We start from the raw sequence: 16,013 nt of genomic DNA on the forward strand, positions 1-16,013 counted from the left end.
TATTTAAAGCCGGGCATTGGTGGCGCATGCTTGTAATCCTAGCACTTGGGAGGCAGAGGCAGGCAGATTTCTGAGTTTGAGGCTGGCCTGGTCTACAGAGTGAGTTCCAGGATAGCCAGGGCTACACAGAGAAACCCTGTCTCGAAAAAAACAAAAAAGAAAAAAGAAAAAGAAAAAGCTCTAAATACTCAAGATACAATTCACAGACCACATGAAGCTCAAGAAGAAGGAAGACCAAAGTGTGGGTGCTTCTTAGAAAGGGGAATAAAATATTCACGAGAACAAATATGGAGACAAAATGCAGAGCAGAGACAGAAGGAAAGGCCATCCAGAGACTGTCCCACCTGGGGACTCATCCCAGATACAGTCACCAAATTCCGACACTATTGTGGATGCCAAGAAAGGCTTGCTGAAAGGAGCCTGATATGGCTGTCTCCTGAGAGGCCCTGCCAGAGCCTGACAAATAGAGTAGGATGCTTGCAAGCCAACCATTGTACTGACTGTGGGGTCCCCAATGGAGGAGTTAGAGAAAGGACCAAAGGAGTTGAAGGGGTTTGCAACCCGGTAGGAAAAACAACATCAACCAACGAGCCACACCCACCCAGAGCTCCCAGGGACTAAGCCAAGGAGTACACGTGGCTCCAGCTGCATATGTAGTAGAGGACGGCCTGTCAGGCATCAATGGGAGGAGAGGTCCTTGGTCCTATGAAGGTTTGATAGATGTCCGAGGGCGGGGAGGTGGGAGTGGGTGGGTGGGTGAGGATTGGGGATGGGATGGGGGTTTTCCAGGAGGGGAAGAAACCAGGTAAGGGGATGCCACTTGAAATGTAAATAAATTTAAAATAAATAAGTAAATATTAAAAAAAAAACATGGACTGCCTCTTTTCATCGCATCCACTGTGGGTAGCCATGGAGAAGGCCTTCCCTATAGAGTCACAGCCTATAGAGCCACAGTCTAGTCTCTCGTAGTCTCTCTTCTCTGAACTCCCAGCCACAACTGCCACCAAGCCCAAGCCTGCCACTGCCCATCAAGCCAGATGACGCTTCCCTCCCCTCCCCTCCCCTCCCCCAGCACTCCTTCTCCCCTCCCCTTCCTTCTCTCCCACCCCTGCCCCTGGCCAGGTCCAGCCTGCTGGCTCTCCCTCTGTCCTCAGCTCTTCTGTGGCTCCCAGTGGCACCTGGATGTCCAAGAGCCTGAGAAACAGACGGCTTTGTCCTTGTCACAGGCCCAGGGAGCCCCAAACCAGTTCCAGCTGTCCTGTGCCTCAGACTGAGCTTCCCTACCCCAGGAGCGGTGTTTGGGGGCTTCCCTATGGCCCAACACCCACCAGGCAATGGGGTGGGGTAAGTGTAGTCAACCCCTGCGTCCCGCCTCCCTGAGTGGACCATGCCCCCTGTGCCGTGGTGGAGCAGACTCAGGACCCAAAAACCCTACAGACTCCCATGCTACAGATAAAAGCCAATCTGTGCAGCTGTGATGGGAAGCATTCGTCCACTGTTTGATCTAGCAGTTGTGATGCTCATTATTTACCCAACGGTGTTGGAAAGGTCTATCCATGTAAACCCCTGTTCTCAGGTGTTTACATTATCATTATTTATAATTGCCTAAATGGGAAGCAGCCAAGGTGTTCTTCGACAGGTGGGAGGCTGAGTAAACTGGTATATCCCAGTGTGGAATATCATTCAGTGCTCAAAAGATTCACATTGTCAATCTATGAGAAAATACCAGGGAATCTTAAGTGCACGCTGCTAAGTGCAAGAGGCCAGGCTGCTTGGCTGCATGCTGTGTGAATGGCACACTGAGGTGATCTGAAAAGGTGGAATTATAGAGAAAATGAAAAGACCAGTGTGCCAGAGATTATGGAGAAGAATTGCTATAGGGTCCCCAGAAAGTTTGACCCTGAAACAGTTGTCCGAGTCCACGGGTCTTACATTAGCAGCAGAGCCCTACAGGTGACATTGTGGCAATGCTTGTCCATTTTGTAACAAACTAGTCACTGATAGGTCTTAGTTCATCCTGGGGGACAGCTCAAGGGCCTGGGTATGAGCTTAACCTCTTTTATTTCTGGGCAACTTTGTTGTGAGCCTAAAATGGCTTTAAAAATGTTAACTTTTGGGTCTATAGAGATGACACAGTGTTTAAGAACACTTGTTCTTGCAGAGGACCTGAGTTTAATTCATAGTGCTGCAGAACTTTGGGGTCATGCACACACAGCACACTGCACTGCAGAACTTTGGGGTCATGCACACACAGCACACTGCACTGCAGAGCCTGGGGCCATGCACACACAGCACACTGCACTGCAGAGCCTGGGGCCATGCACACACAGCACACTGCACTGCAGAGCTTTGGAGTCATGCACTGGAAAGCCTGAGGTCATGCACACTTAGCACACTGCACTGCAGGCCTGTGGTCAGGCACTGCAGAGGTTTCGGGTTATGTACACACAGCACACTGCACTGCAGAGCCTGGGGCCATGCACACACAGCACACTGCACTGCAGAGTTTTGGCTGAAAAATTCGCATTGTAAAGCCTGGTCCCTGATCCCACCCTGCCACCTCTCTTTCTGTAACCTGGTTTCCTGGGGTGGGGGTCGTGAATACAGGAGCTACAAAACCCACCTAGCATCCTCTCCCTCCACCAGGTCACAGGGGCTCCAGCCCCTCTGCAGGGCCATTGGCCCCACCTTGGATTTGTGGGATCTGGTTCTCGCCTCCTCCATCGCCAACAGTCACTTTCTGCTCCACCTTCGCCTTTGGAGTAGGCAGAGCTGTGGATTGGCCTCGTCCAGCCTGGTGGGGGAGATGTGAGGTTTTCCCCAGCAGGGCTGCAGTCTAGGCTCATGGATGGGGACCCCTCATGTCTCAGAGCCCATTGGGCAACCTACGTAGCAAGCGTTGGCTTTCTCCATTGCAGAAAGACACAGCCCCAGTCCCGGCCCCGGCTATTGTACCCCGAAGCACGACACAGCTTGTGCAGTGGAAAACTTTTGCTGCATGAGAAATAAGGTTCAGGGCTCCCTAAAATAGCTTCCCTGCAAATGGCCAGCAGTTCCTTGGCCCAGAGGGGAGCCGAAGGGGAATGAAAAGCCCCTCTCTTCCCAGAAAACAGATTCTTCTTTGACACATTTTTTTTCCTCCTCTTAATGCCCCATCCCCCTTTCCCAAAATGGGGCCTTTTTCCTCCGTCTTTTATGTGGGGACTGGGCTGTAAGAAGACAAAGTCCACTTGTCAGCAATCTTCTGTCAGCCCCTGTTCCCGTTCCCTCTGGGGTTCTCTCAACAATACAGCCATTATCGGCCCCTCTCAGATTCCATTGACCGTTCCTCCCTCTCCAGGGCTAATGAGGAGCGAGGCTGCCAGGTTGGACAAAATGGGACAGTTTCCCTCCACTGGAGCCCCAGCGTGGTGAGCTCTGGGGAGCCCTGTTATGGGAGGGATCTGTGGGCCACTATCATGCCATTTGGGAGAGGCAATTTTGGGGGTGTGGTCTTCAGTTTAAGCCTTGAGAGTCACGGTGAATGGAAATGTACTTCCCAAGAACATTTCAAACCACCCTGGGCTTCAGGGTCCAGGCTTAAGATCTCACTGGCAGTTCGTCAATCACAGTGGGGAGGAAACAGCCTGAGACAGTTAGCGCCACCCATGCCCACTGCCCTCCATTTGATGGTGTTAAGAAAATGTAAGCCAGCACCCCTGACTTGGGTTGAAGATCTTAGGCCAAGATCAACTTCCATTTCTTCTTTTCTGGCAGCCTTAAGGAACTGCTGATGAGGGAACCTCAGAGCCCCACTCTGGTTGATGTATTTCAGAGCCTGTCCTGTTCCCTGGGAGAGATTTTGGAAATCCCGGGAGTCAGAGAATCATTGTTTAGGGAAGGTTCAAAGAGCAAACCATTCACTCCTCCACCTATCCATCCATTCACTCATCTACCCATCCATCCATCCATCCATCCACCCATCTACCCATCCATTTATTCATCCATTCATCCACCCATTCACCCATCCACCCATCCACTGATCCACCCATCCACCTGCTGATCCACCAACCTATCTGCCTATCCATCCAGCAGCCTATCCACCCATCCAGTTAGTCACCTATCCACCCACCCATCCACTCATCCATCTACCCACCCACCCATCCATTCATCCATCCATTACCCATCCCTCCATCTATGACCCATCCACCAATCCATCCATCCATCTATCCAGTAAGCCACCTACCCACCCATCCATATATCCATCCATCCATCTATCCATCCACTTATGATTTATCTACCCATCTACCCAGCCACCCAGCCAGCCACCCATCCACCCATCCATCCACTCACCCGCCCATCCATCCATTATCCATCCACCCATCCATCCACCTACCCACCCACCCACCCACCCACCCATCCATTCCTCCACTGCTCTGTCCATTCCATCCCAGCACCCACCACCTATTCATTTACCCCCGTCATCATTCACTCCTCCACCCACTCAAGCACCAGTGCAGTGGCCTTTCCCTGTCTGTATCCAGGCTCCCGTAGGCACCAAGAGCTTCATGGAGGACCCTCTTCTAGAGCAGAGGATGCCGTGAGTCAGGAGGTCCTCTCTGTCTTGGGGCCCAATCACCTGCAAGTACTTCTGAGCTGTTGATTATAGTCTAGATACCTGTCTTGTGTACAGCAGTGTATTGGTGTAACACCTGGGGGAAGGATGGTGACTTGGTGGGTCGGGGTGGGAGGTGTGAGGGCCATGTGCTCCATCGCTGAAGTCTGATGGAAGAGGAAAAGCCAAAGGCAAGGCGGCCAGTGGCTGGAGTGAGTGCTGAGGCAGCTAGATATACAAGCTAGGAGAAAGGACACAGAAGGCAAAGTGTGTTGGGAGGTCAAAGGGCAGTTCTAGGTGACATGCATGTTCAAGGTCAATCTCATTAGCCTGGGCCACTCAACACAGGGTCTTTTAAATAAGCAACATTATCTATGTGTGCGTGTGTATGAGTGTGGGCATGCTGTGGCATATATGTGTGGAGGTTAAAGGAAAACTTGATGGAGTCAACTCCCCCTGCACCTTTACCTCTGAGCTTTCTCAGCAGCCCTAAATGAGTTCTCTGAAGAGGTCACCCCAGTGAAGTGCTGGAAGGCAGGCCCGCAACCTTGCTTCTGCATCAAAAGCATTTTACTGCTTGGCGCTGATGCCCTAAACCAGCCAGGCTTGCTTTGGAAGAAAAGAAAAAGAGAATGGGTAACTCACTTGGGGCACGGAGGAAGAGCCAGGGAGAAACCAGAGCCTGTGGGCAGAGATGGATGTGACTGTTCACCAGGGCCGTGAGCTAGCTTTACCAGGCGCAGAGGGAGCCCAGAGCACACTGCGCGTGCAGACTTGGGACAGCTGCGCTCAGACCTTTGGCACTCACCTTTTCAGGTCTGTTCATCCCAAGGCTTCTCCACCAGAGCAGAACCAAGTTGGGATCAGACGGTGGAGGAGGTGGACTGCAGGGGCATATCCCCAGGCCTCCAGAAGAGAGGCATTCTGGGTGAGGCCAGAGAGCCCCTGCTCCCCAGCAGCCCTAGGGTCTCTGCTCCGGCCATTCATCTGCTGGGGCAGCTCCAGTCCTAGCTGAGTACAATACAGACTGAGTGAGTACCCCAGGGCACACGCCCTGGTGGAAAGGATGACTTGCATAGTGCTCAGACCCATTAAGTCTAAACTTGGGGGGTTGCACCCCTCCTATCCTTCTCCAGAGGCCGGGGGTTCCCCTTAATGAAGCTTGCAGGCACAGAGGCTTAGAAAAACACACAGATTTATTGCATATCAATCTTGTGTATAAATTCATTGTAGCATCGGAAAGATTACATTTGGTATCCAGTCAGTCCTATTCTACAGCATTGACCTCGAAGCCAGGCCCTCCTGGCTTTTTACCTCACAGAAACCTCTACACAAGTACAACTGTCTTTGCTATAAGCCTCAGAATGAGATCTGCAAAAAAAATAAAATAAAAAATCACGTCTGACTATTCTCAAGCCGCGTCTTCTCAATTCACGATTCTCCCACGGCGATTTCCATAGTCACCAGGAACTGCGGTCCATTTTTTTTCTTGTGGGCGTTTCAGGACTCTTGGTCCTGACTTAGACCTAATCACATATTCGATAAGTGCATCTACGGGATTTTCCTCATCATAAGAATTTCACAAACAGACACAATAATGACCGCTAAAACACGAGCCATGCACAGCTTATCAACACACAGCAATTTACAGGGAAGGGGGTGGAGCCGACGCCAGCCCCCTCCTCAATGGTTTTTAATTTTCTTTTTTAACATTATATGGAAACCAGACATTTACATTTGATTCCTTTCTCAACACTATATAGTTCTAAAAGAAAAAAAACAACAACAAAAACAGAAACAGAAACAAACTGAATGGGATCTGAATGTAACAATAGCAACACTCACACAGGGCGGAGATTCTCGCGGGTGTCAGGGATATATATATATATTTATATTTATATTTATATACTATTGGTTCAAAGTACACACACAGCACACATGCACACACATATAGCACACATACATGTGCATACACACACACATACACAACACGCACGCACACACACGCACAGGCTTTAAGTTATGTATTCTGACACCAGGGCCCCACTTCCCCCACACTGAAGAGAATAGCTGCACTGTGGGGGACACTGAGGAAACCCCAGCTTCCCCCAGTTGCAAGGGAATCAATCGCACATCTGGAGATTCAAGCTGCCTCCCTCCGCTCAACCTCTCCCCTCCTAGAAGTGACGATGTGAATTGGTGACAGACAGATAATGGCTGGATAGGTAGGGGAAGTGACCTTGTCTGGGGAGAATTCAAGAATGTCTTGTCACAGTATCGCTCAGGGCTAGGGACAGTCCTCATGGCTTTCGATACCCGGCTGATCTCCGTGGACAGGAGTGTCCCAGTGTCCACTGGCAGGAGGGAGCGCTGTCTGTCCCAGGCCTCCCCACCCTCCTGTCCCAGCAACAGCACAGGAGGCCTTCTGTTCCCTACCTCGAACGGCACATGAACAGCTAGCTCAGTAGGTCTCAGTCACTTGGGCATGGACAGGGACCGTGATCCAGTGCTTTGAGCTTTGAGTCTAAAACACGTGATATATATTTAAGCAAGTGCTTCACAAATACTCACTGGGGAGGCAGATAAGGGAGAGGAAGCCAAGAACTCCGAGTCTGGACTCTGGGAGGCAGAGGGGTTAGGTCAGTCTGGGTCTGGGTAGGTCACCTGCTCTCACGGCCTTAGAGACTAGGCCCCACTGGCTGGGCAGGACTTACACAGGGACATACAGGGTCTTACTCGTGTAGGATCTACCTTCCTGCAGGACAGTGAAGCTCTGCGTTTCCCACCCGATCATCCTAGGTGTGGCAGTGATGACAGGGCCTAGGTGTGACCTTGCCCGGGGCTGGAGGGAAAGCAAGCTAGGAGACCTCCCTGTGAATTTCTATTTGCAGAGGCAAGTGCATACAATGGAAAGTATCATGGGGGAAACAATCACAGCTTCTGCCCTGCCTTTCTATGCTGAATGGCGTCAGGCAAGACAGCCTGCTACAGTTTGGTTCCCCAGCAGCCAAGACCTTTGAACTCACACCTGGTCCAGCTTGCTTGAGCCAGTGGGCGCTGTTAAGACTGCAGAGATGCCAGGTGGGCAGAGCTCACTGGTGGAGGGCATTGCAGAGTAGAGGCAGAATTTCTGGAACTCAGTGCAGAAAATCAAGTGCTGTCTTTGTTGGGGGTGGTGGATGGGCAAAGACAGAGTCCTTCAAATTCCAAGTGCCGGGCCCAAGGGGAGGACCGTCTAGGAGAACCTGAGGTTGGAATCATCACTTTGTTGGGGGAGGGCAAAGCATTTAACTCAGCACAGCTGGGACTCTTGGGTTAGAAGTGGACAGGGGTTGGGAGTGCCAGAGGATGAGAAGGGAGCCTTTAGCTGCTCTGCTGCTGTCAAAAAGGTCCACAGAGGTTCCCATTCAGCTAGACTCCCCATACTGGAGAGAGAAAGTCACACCGCGGGGGGGGGGGGGGAAGGGAAGCACACACCTTGCTTTTTCTGAGAAGAAAGCATATAATTTGGGGTTTACAAAAGTGGGAAATGTATATCTGAGGTCGAACTTACACAGGGATCCTGTCTAACTCCCACCTGGAGGAAACTGGGATTCTTAAGCCGAGGCCCAGCCCACCAGGGAGAGACTGTCACGAACCTGTGAGAAATGTGAGCAGTTAGGCCTACTAATCCTCACCACCAGACCACGGCAAGCTCTTCTGAAGTGTCCCCACTGCCCCGGGCCATCCAGCTTGCACACGTGAGTGTGCTTCTGAGCATGACACAGAACCGTCCTGTGTTATGTCACTGAGATTCACCAGGACCTGCAGGGGAATGGTGTCTTCAGGGATATCCCCGTCACGGATCTCAGCATAGCCTGGACCACTCAGCATCAGCAAAGATGATTGTCTTTGCCCCAGAATGGCCAAAGAAAATATAAAACATCTGCGCTCAGATGTTTAAGTTGCTCCCAGAGGGAATTGCCGGCAGGCCCATGGCATGACTCGTGTGCACTATTGCCGGCAGGCCCATGGCATAACACGTGTGCACTATTGCGGGCAGGCCCATGACATGACACGTGTGCACTATGTTTGTTGACGCTGACACAATCTCTCATAGTTTTAAATGACAACCTAGGCAGTCTCCGTCCCCTATCTTATTGGGATACTCCTTTTTCCCCCCTCCTTCCAAACACTAAAATAAATAGAACACTTGTCTTAAAATGTAACTGAAACTCAAATTTAACAAAATCACATGATTGTCTGGTAAGTGGGCAGCGGTGACCGCGGGACTCCTGGAGGGAGGGATGCAGGGGTATTTGGCACATTAACAACCGCCCCACTCCCTGGGTACCGATCACACAGCACACAATCTTATCACACGGTTTTGGTCCTTCTCTACATACTTATATTAACATCATTTCTTCAGAATAAGTTGTCCAATGCCAAAAAATACTGTTAAGGAAGAAATAAAATAAGGAGAGAAATGAATTAGAAAAAAATTACAAGTTATATACAGATTAAGGTAAATTTCCATCAGGAAAAGAAATCATCTGAAATTGGCCCCTATGGGATAATTTAAAGCCCATCCAAGCAGAGAAGTAGACACGTTCCGACCGTCCCAGGGGAGTGAGGCATCCGGTCCCGTCTGTTCTTTGCTGTGGCAGGTCCCCTGTATCTTCCTCCTGTTCCTGACCTCACCTTACCAGGAACCCATACAAAGAGCAGAAGTGGCGCATCTGGAGTCTCAGGCACAGGCAGTGCTTGGTGTCTTGGCGTGGAGGAGCAGGTGGGCAGGCGTCCCACACTCAGTGGCCGTGGGGAGGGCATCAGACTGCCAGGGATGGGGAGGGTAGAAGGTTGGAGGCCTAGACATGGCCCAGGGCCCTGCCTTCTGAAGAGCAGCGGTCAAGGCCTGCGCTGGGGCTGCGGAAGGGGCAGACCCTTAGGTGTCCAGCATGGAAGACCTGAGCCACTGGTTCCCGACTTCCCCATACAATTGGGGGTCTTGAGTGGGACCGGTGGATTCCTCTGCAGACCACATAGGGCAAGGCAACCTCTCTGTCCTGGCCTCTGCAAACCCGCCGCCAGGCACCATGTCCAAGAATTCGTGTACAGTCAGCATCTTGGCTGCGTGGCTCCATGGCCTTATCCTGTGTCGGGTACCCCAGAATCACCTTGGCTTGTACAAACAGGTCAGAGATAGAAAAAAAATTCTCCATTATCTACATTATAAAGGGCACACCTGAGCCTCGCTCGATGTCCCCTGGCAGGTGTGGGTTTGCCAATAAGCTGAAATTCCAAAGCGATGCAAAATTACTTTTAAAAAAAACATTTTACAAGTCATTTTTTTTGATTTTTTAAAAAATACCGTCTATTTCTTTTTTTAAAACCCACATGCTTAAATAGACTCTATAGTCAATACGATTACCAAAAGGGTTAATCATGTGATTCTCGTTATAAAAATCATTCACGAGGTCTCTCTCCACAGCACTTGCCCACGTCTTTCCGACCTCCTCTTTCATACCATGCAGTTGCCCAGATGTGGCCAACTGGCTCCCGCTGGGATAGAGACTCTCCACCCTTGCCCACGAGTTTTCTGATCCACAGCTCCTGTGAGCAGCTCCTGCGTGGCCGTGCACAGCACCCACTGCAGTTCGTGTCCTTGAGGCCAGTTCTGAGAGGTGATGATGATGCTGGACGGACCTTCGGGTTCTGAGTTTCATTGGAGAAGCTGGACTCAGCCACGGCGGCTGGGGTTGGAAGCAGAGTCGAGGCAAAGTGAAGGTGTGTGTGTGGGGGGCTGCTCCCTGGCCCCTTCTCCATCTCCCGCAGCTGGTACCCTGGCTTTGAACTCTGGCCCCGGGGCCTCCAGGACCTCAGAGGTGGTTGATGGGGTTAAAGGCTCCGGACTCTGACGAGGGTCCTGTGATGTTCAACCAAGCATCCAGTGAGCTCTGGGAGGGGGCGTGGAGAGGAGTGTCTTCAGAGAGGGACAGCATCATTGCATATGCCTGCGGGGGGGGGGGGGAGGGGAGGAAAGGAAAGCGCACACAGGACAGGTGAGGGGCATCCCAGATAGGTAGGCCTGAGCCTTGCCTCACCAGCTGTCCTCAGCCTGTCCAGCTCCGCCCCCTGCCCTTACCCCAGTCTAAAGAAAGGGAAACAAAGGCACTAGAGAGGCCCAGACTCCTCCAGCTTGGGAGAGGGAGATAGTACCTGAGAGCAGAGGGGACCTCTTGTGCCCAGAGTGACACCGGGACACACAGTAGGCCCTCTGTGCCCATGGGGATCTCTTGAACTCTTGGGATGCCCCCCTGAAATTGCATCTCCATCTTCCCCACTACCCTTGGTTTCTCCACCAAGATGAAGAAGCATAGCAGAGAAGATGTCTGCTACGGGAGCATCCGGGGATTGGCAGGGATCATTCCTAATTCCGTGCCAGCGGGACTGCCTGTGTGTAATGGGCAAGAGGCCGCCTGGGGGACTCTGAATGACTGTGGTGGGCTACTTTTTGGAGCAGAGTGGGTAGAGTCTCTGAGCTGTGTTTGCTGGTCTGGGACAATCACGGGAGCATCCTTCTGTCTCAAGCTCAGGGCAGGAGTTGCCGGGGCTGAGGGCTGTGTGGAGCACAGTGCGTGAGTTACAGGTGGGCAGTGGGGATGCCTGGTATGGATCCCCTATACCTTTGAGCAAACACTAGACAAAATTAGTTAAGAGACGAAGACAGACACGCAGACGAATTGGGGTAAAAATCTTGAGGTGGTTCTGGGAATGTTGGAATGAGAGCCTAGACCCTTTAGATGTCCCAACCATGGGGACTAGAGTCCTGCAGCCACTGTCCCTGAGATGTGAACACAGAAAGTGCTGCCCAGGACAAGCCTGCACACTCAAGGAACCTGTGTTAGCTCCAGCTTAGAAGCTGGGACCACCTGATGGGGACTTTTCCTGAAACAGCAGGGTAGTCATTCATCCCGGCTCAGCCCAGAGATGCGGAGACCCAGCAGCTGGTGGGAACAGAACCTGGTTGACATGCTCCCTACTGGGGATGGGATGGGAAGACCAGGAAAGCGGCCCTTACTCCTGATGCAGAGCTAGCTCATGTTTATCCATCTTCAAAGCCCCACCTGCTCCGCCAGGCTGCTGGAGGCTCACAGCTTTTGGGCTGTCTCTCTTTGGACAGTGACGTGGGCATGGAGGCTGTGGATCTGAGTGTCCTCTAGCCATGGGATAGCTATAGTCAGAGGACTCAGGCATTCTATGGTGAGGAGGCATGGTGCTGCCTGCTGCCTAAGCCCTGTGGAAATGGGAGGAGGGACAAGGGCTCTGCTGGGTACCTACCTGGTTCTTAGCCTGCCTGTACAGGGTTTGTTTTAAAACCTCAGAATCTAAGGTGGAATTAAGCACATCTTTAACTTCAAGTTCCTCAGCCGCTCTGCGGAGATCCAGCCCCTTCCCAAAGGTCGGCGTCGGCTCCAAAGCTAACAGGCCGCCTCCTCGCTCCTCAACACACCTGCGCCAAGGACCAGGGAGAGGGGCCTGGGGTCAGCACTTTGGCCACTGGTGACAACTCTCTGGTGCGTCACGGCTGGTCCCCGTGCCTGCATGCATGCCACGGGTCTCCACAAGCCACATGCACAAGGAGACAGACACATTGACACATAGACACCTAGATGGGAAACCACAGGGATGTAGGAGAGCGGACAGGCAGCGAGCAGGACGAGTGGGTGCACGTGTCACAGGCAGCAGGCAAGCTGGGCTTAGGGATAAAGGGTTCAGAAGGAGGCTTTCATTTTCTGAGGCTCTGGGCAGCTTTGGAAGGATCCTGGATGCCCTACCCACCCCAGGACCAAGGGGCTGGGGGAGAAATGCTGGCTCCAGAGCGCCAGCCCAGGGCATCTCAAATGCTGGGAGTTACTCGTCACTGAATGTAACTGGTGAACAATTAGGTCATAGAGAAGTACCTCTGGCCTGCCCGACTTCTAAAATCATGGCTGCTGGGTTACAGCCCCACCAGAGGCTGGGCCCTGCTGCCCCAGGAGAATGAGGACAGCTGCCCAGCAGAGCCAGACTCCTGAGTCAAGGTCAGCAGAGTATACCTTTCCCTTCCTTTTCCCCACTCCAAGCTTCTGGACACCCTACAAGGGGCAGAGACCTGGGGGCCTGAACTCTGGTTAGCATCACCCTAAGCCTACTGCCAACGCCTTGTGGTAGTAGCACCTGCTGGGCAGAGGTGAGACCAGGTTGGAGGAGACAGCTCCTGAATGGTTACTGGGTACTCAGGTCCTCCCTCCCATCCCATCATCCCCTGGCACTTGGCCACGCCCACCTTCGGGTATGGTCGAAGCCCATGGTCAGGTTGGGTGGTTCATCATCCTCTTCATCTTCATAGACTCCTTGGGGCTCAGGTGTGGGGGACACTGTGTCCTCCTGTGACTTCCCGGCTAAGCTGTCATCATCCTCTTCCTCCAACTCCTCCTCTTCCTCCTCTTCCACATCCTCTGGCTTTGCACTGGCTGAGCCTGGACACGGCGGGTTGCTGTCCAGGTCTTGGATCTCAGACCTGTAATGACAGGTGAAGAAATTGGCCATGTTCAGGGGCCTTCCTTCTTACTAAAGGTGGCTATTCCAGTCTGCCTCCCCAGGCCTCCAAAAAGAGCTGGCATCTGTGGTTACTAAAAGGAGGTTACGGGTCCAAAGGCAACTGTTTACTCCCTCGGTCCCCGGGGAGTGAGAATTATGGAGAAAAGTAGGAAAATCCAGAAGAGACGGAGGCATCAGGAGGGAGAGATGGGGTTCAGGGTAAGGTCCCCGAGGAGTGGACACCAGGCCATTTGGACGCTACACACATGTGCCCTTGGGACACTGGTGTGAGAAAGTGTCCAGATCCCATCCTGCCCAGGACTCTGTAATACCCATCTGCTCTTGCACCTCCCAGTCAGCAGGCAAGGACCTAAGGTTGCAGAACCTGGGAGCAAGGCTGGGCTCAGACTGCTGCTGCTAACAGGACACACTGCCAGGGTGGGCTGGCACCAGGGAATGTTGGTCCAGGCTTGCAGCCCAGGCTCTAACTCAACAGCCCCTGAGGTCTCTGCAGCCTCGGCAGACCTCTGACATTCTCTTAATGTCTTTGAGTCTCTCTCAGTCTTTTGTCCTCAGGGTGTGGGTGGGTGTGTGGGTGTGTGTCCACACGCTGCGCGTGTGTCTGTCTGTCTGTCTCCTTCTCCATTCCCCCTCCTACCCCCCCCCCTCTCTCTCTCACACACACACACACACACACACACACACACACACACACACACACACACACACTGTGTCTCTGAGTGCAATCACATGTGTATACATTGAGGTCAAAGGTCAAACACCCATGTCCTCCTTGGTCACTATCCTCCATGATGATCTCTCACTGGTCTGGGCTCGATTCTTTAGTTCCTAGACTGAGTGGCCAGCAAGCCCTATAGATATCTGATTTGCATCACCAGCACTGTGAACGTGGTATTTTATACTATGTTTCTTCTTTCTTCTTTCTTTTCTTCTTCTCCTTCTCCTTCTTCCTCCTCTTCCTTCTCCTCCTCCTCTTCTTCTTCTTCCTTCTTCCTCCTTCTCCTCTTCTTCCTTCTTCTTCCTCCTCTTCCTCCTCCCTCTTCCCCTCCTTTTTCTTCAATATATTTATTTATTTATATGAGTACATGGTAGGTAGCTGTCTTCAGAAACACCAGAAGAGGGCATCGGATCCCATTACAGATGGTAGTGAGCCACCATGTGGTTGCTGGGAATTGAACTCAGGACCTCTGGAAGGGCAGCCAGTGCTTTTTAACCACGGAGCCATCTTTCCAGCTCCCATTTTTTTTTTTTTAAAACATGGATTTTGAGGCTTGAGCTCAGACCCCCATGCTTGCACAATGAACAATCTGCCACCAACAGAGACATGTCCTCAAGCCTCTGGGCAAGATTATTATTTTTTTTTTATATTTTATCTTTTTCTAATGTTTGCATATGGATGTGTGGATGACCACAGATGCCAAAAAAAGAGTTGGAGCTGGAGTCACAGGTGATTGTGAGCTCCCTGGTGTGGGTTTGTGGAAGTAAACTCCGGTCCTCTGCAAGGTGAGCTGGAGTCCTAACCATGAGCTCTCTATCTAGGCCCTGGGAAAGACTTGCGGTTCCTTACTGACAAGAGCGAGCAAGCCAGATCTAGTTTCTTCAAGGAACACCAGCAGTCTGGTTCACTTTCAAGTCAATGACTATAACCTGTGTGTGTGCCAGGAACCGTGGCTATCACGGCAGGGTCCGCTCCAGCCATGGACGGAGCAAAAGACAGCTAATTCTTAGATCCCATTTCTAGAGCCCCCAGTTCTTCCTGGCCCTCATTTCTGCTCAGCTCTGGGGGCCTGTGGTCTTGAGGGAGAGAGTTGTCCCGTCATTTCCACTGAAGGCGGCATCTGACTTGCACAGTGGTGTCAAGGCTGTGGTTTGTAGGTGGGACTGAGTTGGAAAGATCCTGTTGTAGTTGCAGGCTGACTCCACCCATGACACTACCTCCTGCCATGCTTCCAGGACAGGTAGAATCTTGACAGGTTTTGAGGTTTTCTAAGTCCCTGGCTTCTAGTCACTTATGTTGGGGGCCAGCCTTGTTAAGTTCGTCTCCTGGCACTGAAGGCCTGTATCCTGTCACTCTGTAGTGGCAGTGGGAGAGAATTCAGCCCCTACAGTTCCAAGGACAGGAAGAGAAAGTGTGGGAGCCCAGCCTGGCCCTGGGGTCACGCTCACCAGGTAGCTGGTATGGTGAAGCTGGTCTTGGGCAGGGCTGGAGGAACCCTGCTGTTTGGAAGTAGAGACTGTGCTCTCTTTTCTTGCATGCCTACTCTCTGGTATGTGCTGTCCAGCAGGGACCCTGGCAGGCTGGTGGCAGCTTCAGGTAGGAGGGCAGCTTCTCTGGTGGAGACAGGAAAACTGCCTCAGAGGCAGCAGTGCTAGCATACTGACTGACATGACCCACAGCAGCAGGGAGGGACAGTCCCAGAGTCGGAGAAGCCAAAGGTGGAGAGAAAATCAAGATGCACCACAGCTGGGGGTTCTGAGGGAAGATCTGGTGTCTCCCACAGTCCTTGGTCAACATGTGGCTTCACCTGTATCTCCGTGGTGTGTGTGTGTGTGTGTGTGTGCTTATGTGGTGTGGTGTAGTGTGTGGTGCATGTGAAAGTATTCCCACCAAAATCCAATAGGACTCTGCTGTAACTCTGACACCTCTAGGGAGATCCTGTCCCAGGTTAGCATCTGAGTGACGGGGTTAGATTTCACATTTGGTTCTTGGGGAAACAGTTTGGCACACGGACAATCCTTCGGGTTGGCCTGGCAGGCGCTGGGTTCTCACTGATCACTAAAGGGAGGACTCAACAGAGAATGTGGGTACCAGCCCCAGCTGAGTCTGTGGTCCTCC

The 16,013-nt window shown here is 52.1% G+C and overlaps 1 protein-coding gene across 4 annotated transcripts in view; it reads right to left on the reverse strand.

Moving 5' to 3' along the window:
- Positions 1–5,769: 5,769 nt before the first annotated feature.
- Prdm16 (PR/SET domain 16) overlaps positions 5,770–16,013 on the reverse strand; it is a 329,823-nt gene continuing 319,579 nt past the window's right edge. For all 4 annotated transcript variants that reach the window (XM_052178323.1, XM_052178325.1, XM_052178326.1 and 1 more), the window contains 3 exons: positions 12,903–13,136; positions 11,915–12,086; positions 5,770–10,587 (listed from right to left, as the gene is read on the reverse strand). In XM_052178323.1, coding sequence (XP_052034283.1) covers positions 10,453–10,587; positions 11,915–12,086; positions 12,903–13,136 — 541 coding nt within the window. In that variant the 3' untranslated portion in view covers positions 5,770–10,452. The remainder of the gene's footprint in view (positions 10,588–11,914; positions 12,087–12,902; positions 13,137–16,013) is intronic.

Source organism: Apodemus sylvaticus, chromosome 3 (genome assembly GCF_947179515.1).
Source record: "Apodemus sylvaticus chromosome 3, mApoSyl1.1, whole genome shotgun sequence".
Taxonomy (NCBI): Eukaryota; Metazoa; Chordata; class Mammalia; order Rodentia; family Muridae; genus Apodemus; species Apodemus sylvaticus.